This window comes from Cryphonectria parasitica (assembly GCF_011745365.1).
Source record: "Cryphonectria parasitica EP155 unplaced genomic scaffold M406scaffold_5, whole genome shotgun sequence".
Lineage (NCBI taxonomy): Eukaryota > Fungi > Ascomycota > Sordariomycetes > Diaporthales > Cryphonectriaceae > Cryphonectria > Cryphonectria parasitica.
The window spans coordinates 1142114-1166806 of NW_024468913.1; the positions used below are offsets into that span (position 1 = coordinate 1142114).

The 24693-nt window shown below is 52.7% G+C and overlaps 6 protein-coding genes across 6 annotated transcripts; 5 read left to right on the forward strand and 1 right to left on the reverse strand.

The window, feature by feature from the left end:
* Nucleotides 1–6383: 6383 nt before the first annotated feature.
* Nucleotides 6384–9425, forward strand: M406DRAFT_340015 (family 3 glycoside hydrolase; the record flags this gene model as incomplete). Its single annotated transcript, XM_040921514.1, has 7 exons — nt 6384–6617; nt 6673–6798; nt 6858–7116; nt 7169–7388; nt 7447–8749; nt 8825–9315; nt 9377–9425. The coding sequence occupies 7 exons, from the start codon at nt 6384–6386 to the stop codon at nt 9423–9425; spliced, it is 2682 nt and encodes an 893-aa protein (XP_040775355.1).
* Nucleotides 9426–11049: 1624 nt separating this feature from the next.
* On the forward strand, nt 11050–13548 carry M406DRAFT_291465 (uncharacterized protein; the record flags this gene model as incomplete). The annotated part of the gene is made up of 3 exons (XM_040918968.1): nt 11050–11415; nt 11489–12981; nt 13105–13548. 3 exons carry the CDS (start codon nt 11050–11052, stop codon nt 13328–13330), a joined length of 2085 nt encoding a protein of 694 aa, XP_040775356.1. The 3' UTR covers nt 13331–13548.
* A 1295-nt stretch (nt 13549–14843) lies between these two features.
* M406DRAFT_356534 (uncharacterized protein) lies at nt 14844–15524 on the forward strand. The gene has a single exon (XM_040923470.1). The coding sequence runs from the start codon at nt 14851–14853 to the stop codon at nt 15310–15312; it is 462 nt and encodes a 153-aa protein (XP_040775357.1). The 5' UTR covers nt 14844–14850; the 3' UTR covers nt 15313–15524.
* An 841-nt stretch (nt 15525–16365) lies between these two features.
* Nucleotides 16366–19724, forward strand: M406DRAFT_340018 (DUF699-domain-containing protein; the record flags this gene model as incomplete). Its single annotated transcript, XM_040921515.1, has 3 exons — nt 16366–16382; nt 16460–19435; nt 19520–19724. The coding sequence occupies 3 exons, from the start codon at nt 16366–16368 to the stop codon at nt 19722–19724; spliced, it is 3198 nt and encodes a 1065-aa protein (XP_040775358.1).
* Nucleotides 19725–20584: 860 nt separating this feature from the next.
* On the forward strand, nt 20585–21494 carry M406DRAFT_71056 (uncharacterized protein; the record flags this gene model as incomplete). The annotated part of the gene is made up of 5 exons (XM_040925394.1): nt 20585–20661; nt 20708–20713; nt 20778–20966; nt 21059–21089; nt 21195–21494. 5 exons carry the CDS (start codon nt 20585–20587, stop codon nt 21492–21494), a joined length of 603 nt encoding a protein of 200 aa, XP_040775359.1.
* Nucleotides 21495–23124: 1630 nt separating this feature from the next.
* On the reverse strand, nt 23125–24318 carry M406DRAFT_259612 (WD40 repeat-like protein; the record flags this gene model as incomplete). Its single annotated transcript, XM_040917308.1, has 4 exons — nt 23125–23311; nt 23380–23717; nt 23784–23968; nt 24012–24318. 4 exons carry the CDS (start codon nt 24316–24318, stop codon nt 23125–23127), a joined length of 1017 nt encoding a protein of 338 aa, XP_040775360.1.
* Between the last annotated feature and the right edge of the window lie 375 nt (nt 24319–24693).

A 24693-nucleotide genomic window follows, 5' to 3' on the forward strand; every position in this document is an offset into this window, starting at 1 on the left:
AAAGGCCTGTCGTTGGTAGCCAGCCTATTAGTGGAGATCAGAAGGCGCTATCAGGTAACAAGTGCCATCCATTAGCGCCACTGCAGAAAAGTATGAGCCATGCAAAATGACGTCGTGTACAAGCCGAAGTAACAGAGTTCAGAGAATCAGAGAAACACAAAGGCTGCTCAGTAAGCCCAGATAAGCAGTTGCTTAAAAATACAGATTGCACCCAGCACACTGAATTTTGCACTTTGGGACTGGAGAATACTGTGAGAAAAAATCCCAAAAAATTCATTACGGAAGCAGTGCCGGACCCAGGGCTCGGCGGTGGGGATCATCAGATTAGATATTACAGCATGGTAGACTTTGATGAATGCCGAAGCCGAGCACCTCATTTCCGCAAGTATGTTGCGACTGACGGCCTACTTGGCCATGCTTGCTTATATAATCCGTATATCAGGACATGAAAAGAAAAGACAAGCGACTTTGAGATCTGATATGGCGCCACAGCTGAAAGGGTAGAGATCCTGCAGAGCTGTCACTTTTGCATCTCAGAAAAGCAAGGGGACCCTGATGAATTAAACCAAACAGGAAAGTGAGATCGAGAAAGAGAGCATGGCCATCGCACAAACGTCGTTACACGACATGAACGGGTATCACCTGCTGCGGCTATGCCGTCCTCGCCACCACGACCGCGGCGCCTCTTGGTGCTGGTGGCGATCTGGCCCGCGACCCTGCAGGCTTGCCTAGGAGCATTATGATTATATCTTGCCCCGGGCCCGAGCCCAGGCCAGTCCAGGGTAGACTTCTGCCACTGTTTTAGGGGGCTTCACCAACTTCTGCATCCAGGCTCTACCGTCTTATCGCAACCCTCCCTTGCCGATTTCCGCGAGGAAATGTCCTCAGAACGCTATGTCCTTCGCTAGCGGCCGGATCTGAAATCGTCAAAAGCTTCGTCCTCGAACAGCTGGCATCCCACCCAAGGTTTTGGCTGGCGGATGAAAACCCTGATCATTAGGCATCATTTTCCTTGCCAAGGAAAGTCAGCCCCACTGCACTCTGGGTGGTACGCAGTGGCATTTCTATCAGCTGAAGGGCTCGAAAGATGCGTGTTCCTTCAACATGGTGTGGGAAGAAGCATTTGCCCTTTTGCAAACTGCGAGGCCGCGGGCGCCACGAGATATCTTCCAGGAACTTTCCTGATAGCTTGTCGGGGTACCCATCTGCTCTGACTGTATATCCATACCAGAGTAACATGATGTCTCTGGGAGATATTCCCGACTTGAGCATAAATCCCAGCAGGTCAAGAGTTCATCAGCTGGGTCGGGTAGGGGTTGACTCGATAAACAAATCACCTCGGATCGGGAGATTCTGAAGAGCAGTATGTGTTTTTGCAAAGATGCAATTAGGAGGCTTTCACAAACTTATCTTGATGTTCTCGACATGTTATCCCACAGAGAAGATAGCTGACATCGACAGAGCAGTATGTAGACCCAGGCAAGGCAAGACAGCGGACTTCTGCTCCAAGCACGTTCAGACAGTCCGAGCAGGAGCAAAATCTAGTAGATCTGCAACTTGACAGTCAAACCCTACTCGTCCTCTCTTTGTGCCTCACCGCCAATTTTGTTCATTTATGCTTTGTATATGGTACCCAGTCTGCTTTGGCGTGGATGCAAGGTAGTCTCTCGAGAGACTAGCCCTTGCCTTAAATGGGCTTGAGGTCGGTTCTCTGCGAGTGTATGTATCGAGTGTTGGTCAATTATCACATGTTCAAAGTGGCTCTTCTCGAGGAGACTCATGCTTACCAGTGTACCCACTCAGGATTTTGACCAGAATTAAGACAAGAGACGGGCTGGGATGCAGTCCATACTAAGGAAGATCATTTACGGCGTCACGAGATGCTCTTCTTCTCCTTCTTCTCCTCCTGGCCGCAGAATGGTCACGCTAATCAGTCCTCCGCGTGATATGCCTCTTTCCCATCGACACGGGATGTATTGTCTGAAGGAGGTGGAATCCACAAAGCAGCGTTGAAGGATTTGTAAGGATATGATATCTCGATCGATGAAAAAGAAGGGACGTGAATAAAACTTGCTCGCAAGTATGGGATGCTGATAAGACGTATGCCAGAAAATGAAAGGAGGGCGCCATCAGTCTGTGGGCCGGCGTGGGGGAGCGAATCGACGGGCATAGCACAATCATCCCAGACACCCACCTTTGACTGGGAGGTCATGCATCGTTATCATCAGGCCTCATCATTTGGGACAAGTTTACTGAAACGTTGCGGCCGGGGCCGCATGGAAGCAACGGCATAATCTCGACACCGTCTTTCGTCATCCTCGACGAAATGTTCGTCCACCCATCGGAAATTCGTATCCTCTTGAACCGACCGTGTTTGGGTCTCACCACTACCTCGTGGATCACAGGATCACAGGATCACAGGGCTGACGGGTTGATGCCAAGACTTTCTAATGGGCTGCTTCGATATGAATGCGGAGGCCTGCAGATGGTATCGCTGGGCTGTGTGTCTTGTGTCTTCTTCCCCCCTCTCTCTATCTTTCTCTATTTGGGTGTGTGGATGACCGAAGCGGTCACGCGAACATGAATTTCCGTGGAGGCGAAACCCGTGCCCTTCTCCACCTGGTACACTGGCAGCATACCGGCATGCAGTCCACGGATGGAACTTCCGAAGTCGATTCGGCAAGCGGCCAGCCACAAGGTCGCCCTTTGATGTGCTTCGGATAGATTCACCCTGACCTTGAGGGATCAGCAGCGAGTCAACAGTGTTGAAGAGAACCTGCCTGAAATTTTGAGCAAGGCCTGGGAACAAGGTTTCCATGCTCATGAGAGCTCCGAGGCACAGAAGAGACTGCAGCATTCCCAACTCAGGTACATCAAATGACGCAGCCACAACATGTTACCGAGTCTGTCCAAAGAGGTGTGGCCAGCTTGGATCAACCTGTAACTCGTGCGACGAGGTTGTGAGAAGGCAGTATACAGCATCATCGCGGGCATGTCGAGAAGCAGGGGTACCTTTCACCCTCCAGCGCGAACTTGGTACTCGTACCGGATGCTGGACGGCGTGCATAAGGCAGAACCACACTTCCTGGTCGACTAGTATGAGAGGAAGAAAGAAGACAGGACGGTCAACGGTCCACTCGTAAGCGAAACTTCGGATGGTGACAGATCATCCCGGTCCCAGATGTTGCTACTGTGTATTTCTCCGTCGATTAGACCTTGCCGGTGAGTGATAACGCAATATCGACGAGCAACTCGTTAGAGGCGAGGACAGCATGCAGCCTGTTGGCGGGGAGAAGGAAAGATGCATTGTGGAGAGGTCAGCCAAAGCACAATCTCAACCCCAAATTTCCATTTACGGAGGTTAAAGAAATCTTCCTGAATCTGGTGGCCACTTAGTCACCTATGGCAACAATGATCCTGCCTTACCTAAGAGCTCCACCATGTCGACGCACCTGCCATGTGCAGAATTGGCACGGAAGACACGACGACCACAAGACGACCCACCCTGAGCCTCTTCCATTCCACGCACAACCAGGCCGTTGGGACCCGCGGACTAGTAGCCCATCCATCACCCACGCCCTGAAACTTTGGGTCTCTGCTACCCTGCAAGGTTCAGCGGAGAGATTGCAGATTCTCTCCGATTCGTTCTCGGTACAACTTCGTTATTCCCACGCCGCAACCTTCAGCGCTGCCGCCCTTCCATCCAACATGGCCTGCCTCGTGTTGGTGCGATAGATTGAAACCCTCCGACATGAGTCTCTTTTTCGAGAGCAGCGTATCGCCTCTTGTCGGCTTGGTTTTTTCTCGCCTTGTTCCCCTTTGCCTCTCCATCCCCCTCTGCCTCTGTCGTCCTCTATCTAGAGCCTCTAGGATGTCGACTCGAGGTTCCCGACGGGTACATTGCCGTTCTCCCGCATCTCTACTCACGCCGTCACGCCAGTCATTCATGAGGTTTCATTGTGACTAGCATATAGTAACCTCCGAGTTCTGTGCGATGCAGTCGTACGTATTCAACACCAGTGAGTATATGTTTGCCTCCAGGAGGATGTTCCGGGCTACATTCCTTGCTGACATGCTTGTGTATCCTAGGGACCACTCGCATCTATTCTGCCGTCAGCGCCATAGCCTGATCTCGACTCTGACCACTGAGAGTCCTGGCGGCCGGGGGGCTGGGAGAGACATAGAATGCGCGGCTGACATTGTTCAATTTATTTGTCGGTGAAAACGCCGATTAATAGACACAATAGATGATCCACCTCAGTTGGAACGGATGTTGCGGTTCCTATCTGGTCGTCCATGGCCGTGTCATACGCTATAGCCCAGCCAGGCCTTGCAGTAGTGAGATTCCATGAGCCTCCGTCGGCTTACGTTTCACCATGCTAAATGGTCAGTGGCAGTCGAAATGATTTGGGGCCGTGCCGGGCCCGGTCGTCAGCCACCGTCCACGAATCGCAATCAACTCCGACAAGAGCCTTGCGGACCGTTGTCAGCGAGCCTGCAAGGGCAAGGGTCGGCGGGGTCCTCTGCCTACTGCAGGTTTGCTGGTTCATCACAACAGCCACATACGGTGGGACAACGCGTCCTGCGCGACTTGTAATGCTGCTGGAAGCCTGCATGACGAGGACGGCTTGAAGTCGACGGCGGGTCCGCTCGTCTCGTGGGGTCTTCCGACTAGCCAGCCCAGAGAATCCGGAGAAGACCCACTTGTTGGGAGGAGTTCCGGCCCGGGCTGCCGCCCGAGCACCTTGCCGCGATCAAGACTCGCCGCAGCGTTCAGGACCCTGCGTCGAAGAAATTGTACTTCGACGCAACGGCTCGATCGTGCCCAGCAACAGCAGCAGTGGCGCCGCCTTTGCTCCTTTCCGCAGCCCGGTGGTTTGCTTTCTTGCGCGCTCTGTCGCGGCGGCGGCCCCCCCCCCCCACCCCGACAAACGCAAACGTTGTTCTGTCCACAAGCGGTACAATAGCCTTCATAGTACACCACTATCGCACCCTGCTTTTCATAAAGCTGTGCGTTGGTAGGCTCGCACACGTATTCGTATCGAGACGACTCCACAGCCCTCTCAGCAAGTGGTATCGTATCCGATGCGGATGATACCTGAAGAGCACACGCACAGATTCTACCGGCCGTGGTGAGGGGCCCCCAATCGATCCCCATACTGTGGCGGGCGGCGACCATGATATCAACAGCACAACGTAGCATAGCAGCATGGCTGTTGAGATCCCCCGAGGGATCGGCGGTAGTGGCCAGGGTTGCCAACCGCCCCAGCTGTACAGGGGGTGAAGACCCCAGCTCTTTGCAGTCCCGAATTACCGTCTCACGCAGTCGGGATGCAGGAACTTCGGTCCATCTTGCGTTGTGCAACCTAGAACCCTGCTTGTGCTAATGTGGCTGCAGCTATCAAGACGTACCCACGTACCCACTGCAGAGGATGTGCTGAGGCTCGATACTTGTGAACTTCGAGCATACTTTCTGTCTTGACGGGCTGTGATGTCGTCGAGGTTGAACCCCCAACCGCCTAGCCGATGCCAAGACACTGCTCAGCACCCAGGACCTCGTCACCACAAACGGTCAGGCTGGCTGTAGTCACCCTCTCATCAGCGGCATCAGCGTGCTGCACAGTTGTCTCTTCTTACAGTCTGGGCCTGCCGCAAAGTCCGCCGCTCATGCGGTCCGTTCCTACCGACGTGCCTGGTTTCCCTTCACAGACCGCTATAGATGAGGGCTCATGGCGCTGCCTTGACTGAGTACACTCTGACGGGGCTTAGGAATTATTCCCACTTGCTACCCTTTTCCCACTCCAAAAATACTATTGTGTTGCCAATATGTATGATAACATATCGTTGCTAATCTTTTATGGGACGGTGCCTCGAAGAGACTCCCAGAACCGAGGCTGTTTGTCAGGATACCTCACGTGTTTGATGTCTACCAATCTTCTCCGGCAGTCTGACCCATGGTACTCGCGGGCTTACCAATAGGAACTCTTGTCATGGGTCTATCACTTGGGAGGATTTGTCCGATCTTCTTGTTTGTTTTGCGGTTAAATTTCGGGAGGTGCGAGAGGTGCGGATCCCTCAGAACACTCGAAGGCTTATATAGGAATCGCGCCACCCCACGGCTACCCAGGTGATATCCTGCCTCCGTTCACAGCCACAGCATTTCCGGTTCTGTGTCAAGACAGTTTCGACACCAAAGAGCCTTTGGTACCTCCTGTCACACCCACTCGTTCCTCATACAAACGATCACGCTCGTTTCCATACGTCAGACTGGAGCGCAGAAGACCAGCTTGGACCCTTTCACCTTGACGAGCAGATCCAGCTGTCTTGCAATACCAAATTCGACCGACACCTACACCAAAGTGTGATATTTCGAGCTGCACAACATGACGACGGTACAGGCTGCCACGGAACTGGCCGTGGATAGTGAAATCGAGCTCAATGCGTCTCCTCTGGAGCCGTCTCCCATGGAAGCATCTCCCTTTGGAAGTGCTGGGTCCTGTCGCACTCCCGATACGAATATTTCTGTACCGGATAGTCCAGATTCAATGCAGAGTTCTGTCAGCAAAGACAGGCTCTGGGCAAGGAACAAGATCGCCTCACTTACGCAGGAGGAAAAGGTTAGCTTGTCACGGTTGAAACCTAGAAGTCCTCAGGATCTGCTGACATTCCAAGATCTCATTGCTCACAGCAGCTGATTTCTGGAGAACGAACGCAATCACTTCCAAGGGCATACCGGCGGCGAAAACGAGCGATGGGCCTAACGGTGCTCGGGGCGGAATTTTTGTTGGTGGTACAAAGGTATTCATATCAATATAAATGCAGAGAGCTCGAGACTCGACAGGCTAACCAACGTATAGGCTGCATTATTTCCTTGCGGTGTCTCGCTTGCCGCTACATGGAATCGGGAGCTGCTATATGAAGTCGGCCAGCACCTTGCTGTTGAGGCGAAGGGGAGAGCAGCCCACATACTGCTTGGCCCAACCGTTTGCATGCACCGTCACCCTTTAGGCGGCAGGAATTTTGAGTCGTTCTCAGAGGATCCACTTCTCACTGGGAAGCTGGCGGCGCAGTATATTCGCGGGCTCCAACAGAAAGGCGTTGCTGCCACCATCAAGCGTTCGTAATGCCGGAAAGACACTCCATTCATCTCAGCTGACGCCCTCCCCAGACTTCGTTGGGAACGAGCAAGAGACGCACCGATTGACGATAGATTCCCTTATCCAGGAACGACCTTTGCGGGAAATTTATCTGAAACCGTTCGAGATCGCCGTGCGGGAGGCCAATCCATGGGCCATCATGACATCTTATAATCTGGTAAACGGCATGCATGCAGATATGAACACCCATAATCTGAGAGACATTCTTCGTGGCGAATGGGGCTACGATGGGTAAGTGTACATATCAACAAAACATCTCGAAAGTTGAACACGCTGACAGACCCCACAGAACGGTCATGTCTGATTGGGGAGGTGTGAACTCAAGTATCGAATCGATTAGAGCGGGATGCGATATAGAGTTCCCTTTCTCGACCAAGTGGAGGTTTGAAAAGGTCCTCGAAGCACTCAAGCAACGACAAATCTCGCAACAAGATATCGACCAGGCCGCGGAGAACGTCTTGACCCTGGTTCATCGAGTTAGAGAAGACGACATGTCTGAGGAGAGACCAGAGCGGGAAGACAACCAGCCCAAAACTCGGGCTCTCATCCGGGAGGCGGGTGCTCAAGGCTTGACGCTGCTCAAAAACGAAGGCGCGATACTACCACTCGACCGGAAAAAGTCCAAGGTTGCTGTCATCGGCCCCAACGCGAATCGCGCAATCGCAGGAGGTGGAGGCAGTGCGAGTCTCAATCCCTATTACAACACTTTACCTTTGGAAAGTATCAAGAATACCGCAGAACAGGAGGTGATTTATGCTCAAGGATGTCATATCAACAAGTGGCTTCCTGTAGCATCCCCATTCTGCAAGACGAAGGAAGGCAAGCCCGGCGTGACGATCGACTGGTTTGCTGGCGACAAATTCCAAGGATTGCCTGTGGTTAATCAACGGCGGACGAATACCGACTTGTTCTTGTGGGACTCTGCACCACTTGCTCAAGTTGGACCAGAATGGTCAGCCATTGCGACGACCTACCTGACCCCAATGGCAACTGGAAAGCACACCATCAGTTTCATGAGTGTAGGGCCTGGGAAGCTGTACCTGGACGGCAGAGTTGTACTAGATCTGTGGGATTGGGCAGAAGAAGGAGAAGCGATGTTTGATGGCTCAATCGACTATCTTGTCGATGTGAACATGCAAGCTGGCAAGGCTGTTGAGCTCAAGGTGGAGATGACCAACGAGCTGCGGCCGTTGTCGAAACAGAAGCAGTTCAACATGACGCACAAATATGGCGGCTGCCGCATTGGCTTCAAGGAAGAGGACAAGATCAATTATCTCCAGGAAGCGATTGAAGCGGCCAAGAAGGCCGACGTGGCGGTGGTGATAGTGGGTCTTGATGCTGAGTGGGAATCGGAAGGTTACGACAGGCAGACAATGGATCTGCCCTCAGAGGGCAGCCAAGACCGGCTCATTGAGGCTGTTCTGGCGGCCAACCCCAGGACCGTGGTGGTGAATCAGTCCGGTTCGCCGGTGACGATGCCTTGGGCTGATGAGGTTCCTGCCATTGTCCAAGCATGGTATCAGGGTCAGGAGGCCGGTAATGCCCTGGCGGATGTCTTGTTTGGACTGAAGAATCCTAGCGGAAAGCTTCCGGTGGGTCAAATTCTTGCTTGGTCGCGTCACCCAAGCTTTGGTTCAGTAGCTAACAAAGGGGTCAACCGGCTGCAGTGCACGTTTCCCCGCCGCATCGAAGATACACCTGCCTATCATAATTGGCCCGGCGAAAATCTCGAAGTGGTCTACGGTGAGGGCCTCTACATTGGCTACAGGCACTACGAGCGCGCCCGCATCACCCCACTCTTCCCGTTTGGCCATGGTCTTTCCTACACAACATTCGAATACGGGCGACCATCGCTGTCTAGCAAATATTTGACCGCATCCGAACCTATCTTTGTGATCTTCGCTGTGAGCAACATCGGAGAGGTTGACGGTTTTGAGACGGCCCAAATCTACATGAGCGATGTCAAGTCTCGCCTGCCCCGTCCAGAAAAGGAGCTTGTGGCTTTTGAGAAGGCCTGGGTTGAGGCGGGCGAAACGAAGCATCTTCGGGTTAGGATTGACAAGCACGCTGTCGGATACTATGACACGAGCTTGAAAGCGTGGGTTGCCGAGGAGGGCACCTTTGAGGTGCTTGTTGGCGCTTCCAGCGTCGATGTCAGGTAAGCTGCACGGCGTATCTTCCTTGGGCCCCTGGCTACGACACTGACTATATCATGACAGACGAAAGGTCTCATTTGAGGTGAAGGAGTCGTTCACTTGGATATTTTAAGCGACCTGTCAGGCAATAAATTTGTTAAGCGAGGGGCATGTAACTCCACCCCTTGGGCCGGACATGTCCATGAAGCAGGAATGAATGAAGGGAAATTTGACACGTCAAAATAGAGCGGAGAGGGACAGCGATCGACAGGAGAATGCTTTTGTCTTACCCTCTCCTCGAGGGGAAAACCAGGACAGCTCTCGTCATTGGTATTTGGATCTTATTACGCAACCTACGAAGGCACAAAAACGTTGTCATTTGCGTGGAGACAAGAACATCGTGGCACCAGCCACGAGGCTTGAGTAACCCGTTCAGAATTTAGGCAACGAGTTGGTTATCCACGTGTGCGAATATGTCTGCGTTTGGTACGATGTCCATACTATTTCCTCTGAAGCACAGTTTCACACGTCTTGGTTTGAGGGAGTGGGTGGGCGGTGTTTGACTTGGCCAAGCAATCAATCAGAACTGAAAAGGCGCAGCACCCAGCGAAATACGTAACCGCCGGTCATGTTGACAAGAAAGTATGTGAAATTGCCCATCTTTGCATAATCACAGTCGTAAGTTATACTCGAGTCCATGATAGTGAATCAAACCCAAAGTCGTACACGTAGTATGTTTGTCTCGCTATAAGGATCGAATGACAAGGTCTAGCCAGGTGCGAGATGAACAAGAATCATTATTTCTGTGAAGTATCTGAATCGAATTTATTTTTCTTCCTCGAAAGTTGCTTCTTGAAAGTCAAAGGTGCTTGAAGTTTACTGCATGTGTATTGAGTACTAGGTGATAATTGCACTGACATGAAGCTGTATCCCTGGCTGGTTTGTACAGCAGGTACATAGTACCTGATGAGGGTGATCTACGGGTTGGCGCCCCACGACACAGTGTGACAGAAGTACCGTGTACGTGTGTCATGGTATACGTTTCTGCTTTCTATGAGGGCAACGTTATGTCTTGCTCGGATTTAAAACAAATTTTAGACTAGGAACTGGATGGGTCTTTTTTCTCGGTATCTTCTTTCTCTTCACTGCGGTTGATTTGCACCGCTGAGTAACCTCGAACACAACTGAACTCGGGTGGGTGCTAAGTATAGATACCTTGGCGTGCAAGGAAATGAAGACTGAGGCTGAAGCTAGCGATCAGTAATAGGCAAGCTCCGGATGGGATCCAGAACTTAATTCAATTACCTGCATCTTCAGCAACCCCTTGACAACCTGCTATACGTTTTTGACCTTCCGGCCAAGGCGACCACAAACCACCTCCACACTTCTCTCTCTCTCTTTCTCCAACACACAAACACACACACACACACATAAAAGCTCCTTTCAACGCCCACGTGTTTGGAACCCAGACACGGCATTCTTGTTCGATATTACTTGTGGGTCAGGTTTCGTCATCGACATCTGCAACTGCGCGTACGGACTCCTGTCGCCTCGCCCGTGTTGTCTCGTGTACCGCAAAGCCAGGCCAGGTATGGCCGTCCGCCGAGGACTCCCAGCATCTCCTCCTCCGCAACCCATCATCACTCTTTTTCGTCCATCTCTGCTGTGTGGTCCAGAGCAGGGCTTTCCGTCCTGAGCTCACCCATACAAGCGAGAGTCTCTTTCGACCCTTACGCGCGTGGTAGCTTGGACCCGTCATGGCTAGCTACCCCAGCGGCAGCAGCAGCAATGGCGCCTCCTCCTCTTCTCTATTCACACATTCGAAACTCCGCCAGAGCCACGCAAATATCGGCGATGACTCGAGCCTTTTAGACGACTGCTTCGCAGGTGTTCAAAAGTCATGGCAGTCGCTGCTGGTCTTCTGGAGCACGAGGGGAAAGAGGGGTTCGTGGGACTGTCTGCTACAAGGAGCACACCAGCTGCGCAGCAACTTGGCAACACGGAGACTGTTTAGCTTTCCGCATGTCCTGGTGGCCATCTGGCTGCTGGTGTTGATGTGGGGAGAGAGGTGGGTATTCCATACGACCGTGGAGAGGTGTGCCTGGGAAAACTGGGAAGAATGGGTAAGTACCAAGAGCTTTGCGCTCATTGCCAGCGAGGTATGGATCGTTGAGCTGACCATGGATATATCTGTAGCCTCCAGGAGCGACACCTCACCACCTTATCTTCGTTGCCGACCCTCAACTCATCGATCCACACTCATACCCAGGCCGGCCGTGGCCTATTAGCTCGTTGACCGTAGCGATCACCGACAACTATATGCGCAGATCGTACACCCAACTCCAATCACAGCTACATCCTGATACTGTGTTCTTCCTGGGTGATCTCTTCGACGGCGGCAGAGAGTGGAAGACCTTTCAGGGAGAGTTTGAGGATCCTAGTTGGAACCACCGACCGAAGGGCGAGGTGGACTATGCGAAGCAATGGAACCAAAAATATGGCGAGGAGTTCTGGCTGAAGGAATATATAAGATTCATCAAACTTTTTGTCGACCCGTGGAATCTGGCTGGGTCGGAAGCTGGGCCGGGACAGAGAGGGAGAAGGCTCATCGCCAGCCTGCCGGGAAACCATGATCTCGGATTCGGATCAGAGGTCAAGATACCGGTGAGGGATCGATTTGAGGCATTCTTTGGGGATATGAACCGAGTGGACGTGATCGCAAACCACACTTTCGTGTCCGTGGACACAGTGTCGCTCAGTGCCCGCACCTCCGCTGAGAAGTCAATAGCCGATCTGAGCGACATCTACAAGCCGGCGCAAGAGTTCTTGGACAAAGTGCAGGTGACGAAGAGGAAGGCTGTCGAGAGGGAGTTGCGGCGTTTACGCGGGGAGACGACAGAGCTCCAACAGAGGCAGGACGTACAGGACGTCCAGACGCCCCAAGACCAGTCGGCGGACGTCAGCACGATACCAACACTGGATCCGGGAGAGGGCAAGGCGGAGCTTCCGACGATACTGCTCTCGCACGTGCCATTGTACCGACCTCCAGGAACGCCATGCGGTCCAATGCGCGAACACTGGCCACCGGCAAACCCGCCCTTGGATGTGGACCACCGGAATGCAATTTCCGTATCGGGAGGATACCAGTACCAAAATGTGCTCAGCGATGCAGACTCGGCGGACTTGGTGAAAAAGATCGGGGGTGTGGTGCATGCCTTCTCAGGTGACGATCACGACTACTGCGAACTCACACATGACGAGGCCAAGGGACATGTCAAGGAGATCACAGTCAAGAGCATCAGCATGGCTATGGGCGTGCCGACGCCGGGATTCGTCATGATGAGCATGTACAACCCAGTCGATAGCCAGGGAAAGCCGCTGTCGGGAGACCAGTCGCGGACGCTCCAGACGCACCTCTGCCTTCTACCAAACCAGTTGTCCACCTACGCTCGATACGGCGGGTTCGCATTCGTCTGCTTCGTCATGCTTACCATCCGGGCCTTTCTTGTACCCATCCTCCTCCTGGAGCCGTTTGCGCTCGAGCCAGAGAAGCGCAGGTCGGTCCTCCCGATGTTCAAAGCCAAGCGAGAAGACCAAGACACGAGCTCCTCTGGCTATGGGTACGGGCTATCAGCATCACACTATCACTCATCCTCCCCCTATCGATCCGGGACGCGCGACAGGAGCGCGTCCTTCACGCCGGGTCTCAAGGCGAATGGTCTGGCCTCTCAGGCTCGTAACGCACCTGCCAGATCTGGCGGGAATGCCAAGGGCTTAGGGAGGCACAGTTCAAACCGGGAGAAGAACCGCAGCAGATGGGGATGGGGCGAGGGGCCCAAGATCGAGATTGATCTGGGCGAGGACGATGAGTACTACTACGATGGAGGCAAGTCGCGATGGAAGGCGTCGGCCTCGAGGAGAGGAGGGATCGGGAGTAGAAGTAGCCTGCGCGTGGTGGGCCGAGAGTTGTGGACCACAGCGTGGAGGGTGTTGTGGATGGTAGGCTGCTATTGGGTCTATCTGACCTGGAAGGGGTAAGCGGCTGTTCTGTGTTTATGTACCCGCCCTTCCCCCCTCCTCCGCCAGGCACCAAGACTCTGTTGAGCTCTGGGGTGACTTGTGTGTAAGATGCATCGTGCAAGGCGTTTTGGCTTGGAGAAAATTCATTGACTGGCTTGACCTGGGGGTGACATGTTGCGTTGTTGCTGCTGGGGAATTAATTTAACCTGGTTGGAATAATGATTTTGATACCTTTGGCTTCTGTCCACCTTGCATATTCGTTCTTGATCCGAGGCCCGTTTGGCTATCTGCGCTAGAAATCTGGAGATCAGCGAGAAAGGCTCCGGAATTATCATTCACTGACAAAGGCAGTTCGAGTGTGAATCCAGAGCGTATGACGAGAACAAGGAGTTTTTGCTTTGTTTGTTTAGGACTTAGTTTGTTGCAGCCTGGTTCCCTCTTCTTTACCTGGAACGCATGGCTTGTTCCTACTACTGTACTTTGGCGGAGCGATCTCGCAGTGGGTCCGTGCCCCCGACGGGCGGGACCAGATTTGCGACAAGGCTTTTGCCGCTGAGATGACCAGCCCGCCTTTCGAACTTCAACTTCGAACCTTGTGACACAGAAAGCCACCTGCAAGGCGACACACACCCCCCCCCCCCCTTCCCAACACATATCGGGCCAGCGTCCCTTCGCCCGTCCTCACAACCTGGTCAGAAAGCAAGCCTTTACCCTCTTTCCCCCTTTCCTTTTCCTCAGCTTCTCGACATACCCGATTCTTTCCTGCGGCCCCCCGACAAGAGACACTACCATGTTGCCCTGCTCGGTGCGGCGTGTGGTCGCTACCTCTCCGCAGTCACATCTCCGCTCGGCTCTTCCCCGAGCCACGGCGACGACGACCATCACTCGCACCTACAAACCGTCCCATCAGAGGAGATATTCGTCGTCCAAACCGTCTCGCGATAATGGCTCCGAGGACTCGCCCGTGAGGCAGTCGGTGCAGCCAGCCGCCGAGTCCAAGACGGCTGAGGCAAAATCCTCGGGTGAAAAGAGGAAACGCAAGGCCAAGGATACGAAGGAAGCCTCCGAAAAGCTCAAGTACCCGAGCGTGCCTACTACTGCACACATACCCAGCGACTGTATGTACACCTTGGACGCTAACCCCCATCTCCTTCACCATCCCTTCCATCCCCCCCCCCCCCAAACAAGCGCACGCGCCAACTGACGTCTCCTCCACCCCTTTTTCAGTCCTTGCTCTGTCCTCCTTCTTCTCCCTCCATCGGCCGATTTCCGTCACCCGCGGCCTCCCCAAGAACGTCACTGATGACGCCTTCGCCTCGATATTCGCCACGCAATCCCGCGGCCAGAAGGCCGTGGATGTCATGTCTACGATCTCCCGGACTGTCGAGGACCTCGAGAAGCCCATGGCGAGCATCTCCATCCAGCAGCAGGGCGGTGGAGCTTCTGAATCACACCACCACCACGACGGCGGCCTGCAGAAGATTGACCTGCGCAATGCCGATGGGACGGAAACGAGCATACCCGTGCAGGTGAACAACATGTCGGGCCAGTTCTTGCCCTTCCGCCCGCCACCGCTGCCCCAACCCGAGTCGGCCAAGGCCACCGCTGCCAGCACGGGGACCACCAAGACCGGAGAGCAGCACGCGATGGAGGAAGACAGTCAGCAGGATGTGCAGACGCGCGTGTACAAGGCCGTGTTCACGATCGAGGAGACCACGGACGGCAATGGGGAGGTCAAGATCGTGGCGCACAGCCCGGAGCTGATAGAAGAGCCTGAGTCCGGCAGTGACTCCTCCGCCTCAGCGGGGCCCGTCGAGCCGCAGACTTTTCTGGAGCGCATGGCGCTGCGGCAGCTGCGGTACGAGGAGGCGCGGCGCCCGCGGAATACGATGCTGGCCATCAGCGTCAAGAGGCAGAGGAAGCTCAAGATGAAGAAGAAGAAGTACAAGAAGCTCACCAAGAGATTGAGGCACGAGAGGCTGAAGCACGGACGGACATAAGGAGCAAGAGCGAAAGACAGAACGAGAGACGCACCCCCAAACGTCTTGAGAGGCCGTCACTGCTGCGAGTATATGGCGGTGGCGAGAAGAGGAGGATTTCTAATCTCTTTTGTAGATATGGCGCTCTCTCTCGCCCTGTTTGCATTGCCTGTGTTGACGTGACCAGGGGGCCTATCGGGATTTGAATGGATCAACTGCATCTTTTGGAGATCCGCACACAGGTTTTCATTGTCATGGTGGTTGGTCTTGGTTGGTTTTACTATAGAAAGAGGGTTACCTGCATTCATGCTGCTCTGATCATCGAGTTTCTCTTTTTTTGGTCTCGATTCAGGGGTCATGCTGCTGGACGATGCGCTTTTGTTGGGCGTTGTCTGATAGAAGGTAGCTACTTTTCAAAGAAACAAACTCCATTTTCATTCATTCAGTTGCCCTACCTCATGTTGGACTTGTGCAAATCTGTTTTTCATGGTATCCCAGGATGGTATCTATCACGCTGTTCTGTTCAGCCAGGTTGCAGTCTGGCCATGCGCATGCTTTTGTTCGCTGCTCATGAATATAATTCTTTTTGGAGCAAATCGATAGAAGAGTTTTTTTGGAGGTGAAATATTTTGTATTTAATGTATGAAGCTCAAGACTAGACGGTATGCTCATCTGCTACATAGGATAATTCACATACTTGGAATACAGCAACGTGAGATGCTCGAATTATCGTAACATCAAACAAACAAGAAACTGAAACAAAACATGCACATCGTCGTTTTCTTTTTCCAAGCTATGCTCGAAGCTTTCGACGTAGTACCATAGTAGTTCTGCACGCCACCAGGCCACTTGCTGTGGCCGGTTCGGCACCGGGCACTTCAGCGTCTGAGATCCCTGTCTGTGCCCCACTAAAATTCTCGATATCGGCCAAAAAGTTCAAGTGCACCCAGGTTTGCAGGCTTGTTCGTGCGCTTGACCCTCTCTCCTACTTCTCTCTCTCTCGTGGACCAGCGACCAGATCAGACCAGCGGATGTGCTCGAGGATTCTGCGCGCACAGCATCGCACTGGTAAAGATGTCGCGTAAACAGGTGTAAGCTTCCCATCAGCCCATTCGAGAACAAACATGGCTCTGTTCTTCCTCTAACCTCGAGCCCAAATCCTGTGCAGAGACTCGCGCATCCAAGCGCTCATCCGGAATAACGTCCAGGAGAAGAAGCGCTCGTTCTTCGTGGTTGTGGGCGACCGCTCCAAGGACGTCATAGTGCACCTACATTACATCCTGTCGACCGTCGACATCAAGCAGAACAAGTCTGTCCTCTGGGCCTACAAGAACAAGCTCCTCGGCTTCACCTCCCACCGCAAGAAGCGCGAGGCCAGAATCAAGAAGGAGATCAAGCGCGGCACCCGCGAGGCCAACTCCGAGGACCCCTTCGAACTGTTCGTCTCGCTGCACAACATTCGATATGTCTACTACAAAGAGACGGACAAGGTGCTGGGAAACACCTACGGCATGTGCATCCTGCAGGACTTCGAGGCCGTCACGCCCAACATCTTGGCAAGGTGTATCGAGACCGTCGAGGGCGGGGGCTTGGTGGTGCTGCTTCTCAAGGGGATGAACAGTCTAAAGAGCCTGTATACTCTGTCCATGGATGTCCACTCGAGGTACAGGACGGAGGCCTACGATGATGTTGTGGCCAGGTTCAACGAGCGGTTCATACTCTCGCTCGGTAGCTGCGACTCCTGCCTGGTGATCGATGATGAGCTCAACGTCCTGCCGATTTCTGGAGGAAAGGACGTCAAGGCCCTCCCGCCGCCGGACCTGGACCAGCCGAAGAGTGCATCGCAAAAGGAGCTGGATGATATGAAGGAGAGCCTGCAGGATACGAAGCCGATCGGGTCGTTGGTTACCCTGGCCAAGACTGTGGATCAGGCCAAAGCTCTCTTGACGTTCTGCGACGCCGTTCAGGAGAAGACGCTGCGGAGCACAGTCACGCTGACAGCCGCAAGAGGTCGTGGAAAGTCAGCGGCGATGGGTGTGGCTGTTGCGGCAGCGGTTGCTTTTGGATACAGCAACATTTTCGTCACGTCGCCCTCCCCAGAGAATCTGAAGACCTTCTTCGAGTTTATCTTCAAGGGCTTCGATGCCCTTGGGTACATGGACCATGTCGACTACTCGATCATCCAAGCGACCTCGCCAGAGCTCAACAAGGCCATCGTCAGGGTCAACATCCACCGAGACCACAGACAAACCATTCAGTACATAAGACCGCAGGATGCGCACGTCCTCGGGCAGGCAGAGCTGGTGGTCATCGACGAGGCCGCTGCGATTCCTCTGCCGCTGGTGCGGAAGCTGATGGGGCCCTACCTCGTCTTCATGGCATCGACGATCAATGGATATGAAGGAACCGGACGGTCACTGTCTCTGAAGCTCATCAAGCAGCTCCGCGAACAGTCAAGGCCAGGCGCCATCACAAATGGTGAGGGAGAAGTGGCCGACAGGTCGACGGGCAAGGCGGCTAAGGACCAGGGCTCATCACACCTGGGCAGCCGGACACTACGGGAGATCACGCTCTCAGAACCAATCCGCTACGCACAGGGCGACTCCGTGGAGAGGTGGCTGAATAAGCTGCTCTGCCTGGACGCCACCCTGCCAAAGTCAAAACTCAGCCAAGGCTGCCCTGACCCCGCGCAGTGTGAACTGCTCCACGTCAACCGTGATACTCTTTTCAGCTTCCACCCCGTTCCCGAAAAGTTCCTCCAGCAGATGATTTCACTCTACGTTTCAAGTCATTACAAGAACAGCCCCGACGACCTGCAGCTCATGAGTGATGCCCCCGCTCACGAGCTGTTCGTGTTGGTTCCCCCCGGCGCAACTGAGGGCAGCCGGCTACCCGAGCCGCTGTGTGTGATACAAATCTCCCTCGAAGGAAAGATTAGCCGGCAGAGCGTCATCAACTCCCTCAGCAGAGGGCAGAGGCCAGCTGGTGATCTGATACCGTGGCTGGTCAGCCAACAGTTCCAAGACGATGAGTTTGCCTCCCTGTCAGGAGCTAGGGTTGTCCGGATAGCAACCAATCCCGACTATGCTTCAATGGGTTACGGTACACGGGCCCTGCAGCTTCTGATTGATTATTATGAAGGCAAATTCGCGAATCTATCTGAGGATGCGGATGTGGTTGGTGACGAGACCCTCACCCGGGTGACGGACGCAGAGCTAGCCAATGCCAGCCTGTTGGAGGACAACATCAAGATCAGGGACCAGAGCAAGATGCCACCTCTGTTCTCGGTGCTGTCCCAGCGCAGGCCAGTCAATCTCGACTATGTCGGTGTGAGCTATGGTCTGACAAAGCCGCTGCATAAATTCTGGAAGCGCTCGTCGTTTGCACCAGTCTACCTCAGACAGACGGCAAACGAGCTGACGGGAGAGCACACGACCGTCATGATCAGGCCTCTAGAGAGGAGCGGCGATAGAAGCTGGCTCGGCGCATTCTCACGAGACTTCCACCGCCGATTCATGGAACTGCTCTCTTACCAGTTCAGGACATTCCCTGCTGTCCTGGCCCTCAGCATTGACGAAAGTGCAAATGCAGGGGCCTCACTCGACGAGGTCCAACCTGCCGCACTGTCGAAGAGCGAGCTTGACGAGCGCTTCACACCGCATGATCTCAAGCGTCTCGAGTCATACGCAAACAATATGCTCGACTACCACGTGATTCTGGACCTGATCCCCCGGGTCGCAGAGCTCTACTTCCTGGGCCGCATCAAAAACGATGTTAGGCTTTCTGGTGTACAGCAATCGATTCTGCTGTCGATCGGTCTCCAGCGGAAGGACATGGACGCCATCGCCGAGGAGCTAACCCTACCGTCTTCGCAGCTACTAGCCATGTTCATCAAGATCCTACGGAAGATCACGGCGCACTTTGGCACGCTTGTCTCGAAGGCTTATGACTCGGAGATACCCAACAACAACATCGGTGTCAGCAGGGCGAACGCGGCTGGCGTGCACGACGATGAGGTCGTCGATGAGACGTATGTGCCTCTGCAGCAGTCGCTCGAAGAGGAGCTGGAGGAGGGCGGCGACGAGGCGCTGAAGGAGGTGCGGAGGAAGCAAAGGGAGTTGATCGACTCCCTACCGCTGGACCAGTGAGTTTAACTCCCACACACCCATGTGCTCTTAGCTCGTTGATTGAGAGGGAAGGCCTTGGTGGCTAACCAGTCTTTCTTCAGATATGAGATCGTCGACAACGACGACGACGTATGGCAGGATGCCCAGAAGCAGGTGCTCAGCGCCACGAAGAAGGGTCAGGCGAACCCTGTTGTCAGCGTCAAGAGCAGCAAGCAGAAGCGCAAGGCCGGCCAGACTGCTGAGGAGGTGTATAACGAGGCGTTTGGAGAGAAGAAGCACAAGAAGCACAAGAAGCCCAAGAAATAGATTGGCTCTGCGCGTTATGGGCCGAAGGATGAATGGGGGGGGGGGTTTTTTTGTTTTTTTTTTTTTGGCATATTTGCATCAAGGTTGGCGGCGTTAAGGTGGTGAAGGTGAGCCAAGAAAGCTTTGACTGAGTGTCTGATAGTACAAAAATGTATCTGTAACCTGACGAGTGTAGTCCGCTGTTTCTACTTACACTCTGTTTCTGTGTGCACTTTGAAAGTTCAGGAGATCCTAGTACCCCATAGGCTATCACATGGTCAATTTTGGCGTAGAGATGACGATGCTGTCAAGTTTACCATGGGATCCCTTAGGCTGTTTCTAACCCTTGAAAGCGAAGACTCTCCCCCATAAAGGAAAATTTCAGGCCCGTGGACTGGACTCTATTCAAACCTCAGCCGCGGCCCAGTCTGTGCTAAAGGTCATATGAGATGGGAGGCCTGCGTTCTCTCTGTGTGCTAATGTACGCAAGTATTACCTCTTTCTTGTGCGGAGTGCTCCAAGGGCCAGTTCGACCCCTGCTGTCCTTGATTTTCTAGTTCCTTCGTAGGTAAATGACGGAATTGTTTGCACTACTGAGCGGTAAACCCTGGTAAACCTGTTACCTTTCAGGTACGCGAGTCTTGGCATGACGTTAGTGTGAGACTCGAGACTTCATAGCGACAAGGTCCTTCCCCAAATTGCCCACTTTTGTTATTTAATATATAAACTTGGCGATGCTGAACTGCTTTTACTATATTACTAAGTTCTTGCTCATTGAGATACATTTGGTCTAATAATTGTCTTTAGGTCTTTTTTGACCATTAAACTTCTTTTCCTCTTTTCTCGGCGTTTCCCCCTGGGGAATCGAACCGGACAGCACCATGTTTGGCAGGTCAAAGCAGAACAACAAGGGGGAGAAGGCTCGTAACACCTCGCAAGGAATTAGTTGGGAAATTCCGTACGTTTTTTTCTTTCTTTCCCAATCCTTGATACACCACTTAAAATCATTCCAGGCATTTGTGTGTCTTTTCAGATTATCACTGTGGAAACTGACGTTGCATGTGTTTCGGGCAGCATCTTGTTTGGCATCATTTTTGCCCTCGCTGTGGCCGAGTTGTGCTTCACAATCGACGCCTTTGTTTACCTCCAGGAACTGAACAAATGGTGGTCCTCGACCGAGAGAGCCCGTATGGGGTTCCTCATATTCAGCTGTGCTAGAACTATATTCCTTTCTGGAGTGTATACTGTCGCACATTGTCACAGGTGAGTCTTGATGGTGGCTGTCTGGTGAAGCAACGGAACTCTCAGTGCTTGCTCGGGGGACACGTGCTAATCATTATCTAAAAAAAATATAGGATGAAGAATCTGATGAATACTATGCACACGGTAAACTCCTCCCCTTATTCCAAGTCCCCTTCATCTCCTTTTCCTCGCTCTTTTGGTTCTTTTTTTGGCTGGAGGACAAATGGGCTGACGTGGATCCTCCCATAGATCTTCCTAGTTATCTCAACAATTCTTTGGATCGTCTCCGGCGTTTTGATCCACCAGATCTGGGGCTATGTCGAGTGCGCAAACGCTGGCATCCCGGACAACTTGACCGAGTTCAAGAGCCAGGTCTCGGGCGGGTTGAGCCTGTGCCACGAGATCAAGATCATTGAGATCATTGCCTGGGTCATCGCCGCCGTCAGTGTTCTGGCTACAATTCCGGTGGTCAAGACTTACATGGAGAGGAGGAGATCTAGGCTTCAGGACAAGAAGAATAGAGCCAATCGCAAGAGGTCGTCGGTCTAAGTATTCAAGTGCCGGAAGTAGGTGGTATTGTGGATCAGCAAGCGAGGAGGCATGACGGCAGTATCATTACGATTATATATACCCATTGAATCACCATAGCATGCGTTTTTATCAACTCAGAGCGTAATCAGTTAATAATAATACATGTATTATGGCCAACATAAACGCTCTTCGCATCAACAAAAGGATCCCAGATCAAAATAACCCAAACTCACAGGCAGACGCCGGCCGTGTCTATACAATATCGTCTCCGTGATTTCAAATGCTCTAAGAAGTAGACGGCTCCAGAACACGAGCATAGGTTGAATCAAAGAAACTTTGCGTCGACCTGTTTCACCAAGACACCACCCACAGCTCGTGGCGAGCACTCAGGTCGCGTCACGTGTCAGGTGCCCTCAGATGGGGAAGCGCACGCGATATCTAACTGTCTAGAGTCCCGAGAGATACTGCAGTGATGCTGATGGTGCGCGCCTGTGGGCGGTCAGTTCAAGGCTCTGTTACAATTCCATAATTCATTATATGCTCAGTATGCGCTGGCATTACTACAGGCTTACTGATTCTATTCCTCTCAACTGTTCGATCGACGCCCCACTTTCTGTCACCACAGCGCAAGAGTTGCCGGACTACAGCGCATGTTGACTACTGAACTTGTGTCCAAGAAAAACAGGCTTCACAAACCTCCGAAGTAGCCCCAACCCCTTGCCAACACTTTTTTCCTCTTTTCAAAGGAGAGTGGGTTTGGTTCTTGGAAGAGAACAAGGCATAAGCGACCTCAAAGCTGATTATCCTCTTATTCAGAGGCTCAGGAGGGCAGCAGAAGTCGAATCCAAGTTTAACCTTTCGCATGCGCAGTGACATAACATTCAGCCAGCTGCCAGCAGATTTGAGCTTGTAAATGAACTAGAGAATAAGGATTGTGTGAAGAGGGATTGGAAGGTGACAAAATAAATACCCAAAATTACGAGGCCCAGGATTCGGACCTGAAGCTTGACGTCCCCAAAGGGGCATACTGCAGATGCAGTGTGTTAGTACTGAATGTTGCCATTACACCATCCTGTACAAGATTTCTCATTATACAAACTATACTCCAGTGTTGTAAGCTTTCAAGAGACCAGTGTATCAGGAAAAAGAGCCTCTAAGGGCATCCATGTGCCCTAGTAGGATGGCTGTTGGTGACTTCAAAGTTCGGTTGAACGCTTAGGTTTTGGCAGCACCATCGGGCAAACTGTTTTGACCCGTCTGAATGACTCTCCTCGACCATATTCATAAGCAGTCAATCTTTCTAACTGTATTCAACACGGTTGTCCCTCTAACAGGTTGAAGAGAAGGTACTTCATTTTGTGCAGAGACCATGCAGTGCTTCCTGAAGCAGATTTGGATTGTCTGCATTTGAGAGTGTGAATAGCGTGACGCCATGCAGCATCAGTCTCTGAGACTCCAGAATCCTCTGCCTTAGATGGTTCAATATACTTGCCAAGACCGAATCATGCAAATCGCAAGGGAAAGCATAATAAGCTCAGAGATAGACACAACTGTAGGTTGACGACAACATACAGACCAATTTGTCCGTGTGAGTTAGGTACATAAGACCGGTCATGTTGACTTTGGTTTCGATGATTCGTTATAGCTCTCAACTCGGACGCCATGCTATGATCTGGCCATCTTCCCCAGCGGTGAAGACGACCTGGTCCTGGTCGAAGAATCGGAAGCTTCGCACCAATTCTGAGCCATGGGCGCCCGGGAGACCAACGCTTGTATCCGCGCTGAAGCTCCAACCTGGTGACTTGGACATGTGTATCAATTGGAAGAATTGTTGGCTGCCACCTTGTATCAGCATTTGAAATGTCTTCAAACGCATCGAGACAATGACGACAACTTGACTTACTCTTGAGAGCCGGCACCAATCACGGCGCCGTTGTCGCCCAATTTAGGCGTCACGTTGGCTACATACTGGCACCTGAGCACGTCCCGGATGTCGCCAAAGTCGACCGTCGCGGAGCCTTTCTCCTGGGTCTCTGCCATGTCGTATAGGGCGAACTTTTCGTCATGGCTTGTGGCGTAGACCTCAGTGTTATTGAGAAACCCTGCGTGGTGAACAGAGCCGTGATTGAAGGTCTGAATGACGACCTCGTCCTCATCTGTGATTGTGGTATCGCAGACGTTGACAAGACCGTCTGTGGAGCCCGAAAGTAGGATGTATGGTGAGGTAGGGTGGAAGTTGAGCTGTTGAAAACATTAGACCCCACCGAGCATGTTTCTTGCTGATGAGTGGAGGAAAAAGAAACTCACCTCTGTCACATCATCGCTGTGAACCTCATCATAGCGTATCCTGGGTGTAGAGCCGGCACGAGCATCCCAGATGAGGATGGAGGCCTGGTGGTTCGCCAACTCTGTGCCAGCTGCTATAGCGTTTCCCCCTGCGGAACATGCCAGCGATACTATCGGTGCATCACTCCCTGGACACATCAAGTCAGCTCGGCCAGTCAGTAGCATAGCAACCGCCGTTGCATCACATACCTGTTGGAGTGGCTATCTGTGCTTTCGACCCGTCCAGTCGCAGATCCCACAATGAAACGGTGCCATTTTCCCCAGCTGTACAGATGATGGAGTTGGACTCATCAAAAGCTTTTGCACATGTGATGTTACCGTGTGCTGTTCGTATTGTCTTGAGTGGTCCCTGGCTTAAATTCAAGGGGCTGAAGAGGGTGAGTTTCTGGTCTGACGAGATGGCAGCGAGACCCCCTGCGACGGGAACAATCTCCAAGACGTAGGCCGGGTCCTGCCCCGGATTCTGAAAGAAATCGGCTTTGCCCAGATTATACATTGTGCCACTTCTCGCCTTCTCGCTTCGGCTCGAATCACTCGTTGGGGTGTTGTTGGCCCGCGGAAAAGGACAAAGATAATTTGCAAAATTGTGTCTGAGGACAGGGCGTGTAAGAGATGGAGCGGTCTTGCGTTCGTAGAGACTGAAGTGTAATTGAGACAACTTGACACACTGGGTGACTCGAAATCCAGATTCATGTGAGTACGTAATATTGACCAGCTTTTATCCTGAGCTGATGAGGGTTGAAATTCTGGCGTCCTAACCCCAGAGGCCCGTCAAAAACGAGGTTGTCCAAATCAGCCAATCAGGCATAATCCCATTTTGCAGGGGGCACCGACCCATGCTTAGATGCAGGCACTAGTGACGCCAGCTTAC

Excerpts from the sequence above, each read along its gene's own strand:
- M406DRAFT_356534 (XM_040923470.1), top strand. The coding sequence starts at position 14,851 with ATGTCGGGCCAGTTCTTGCCCTTCCGCCCGCCACCGCTGCCCCAACCC.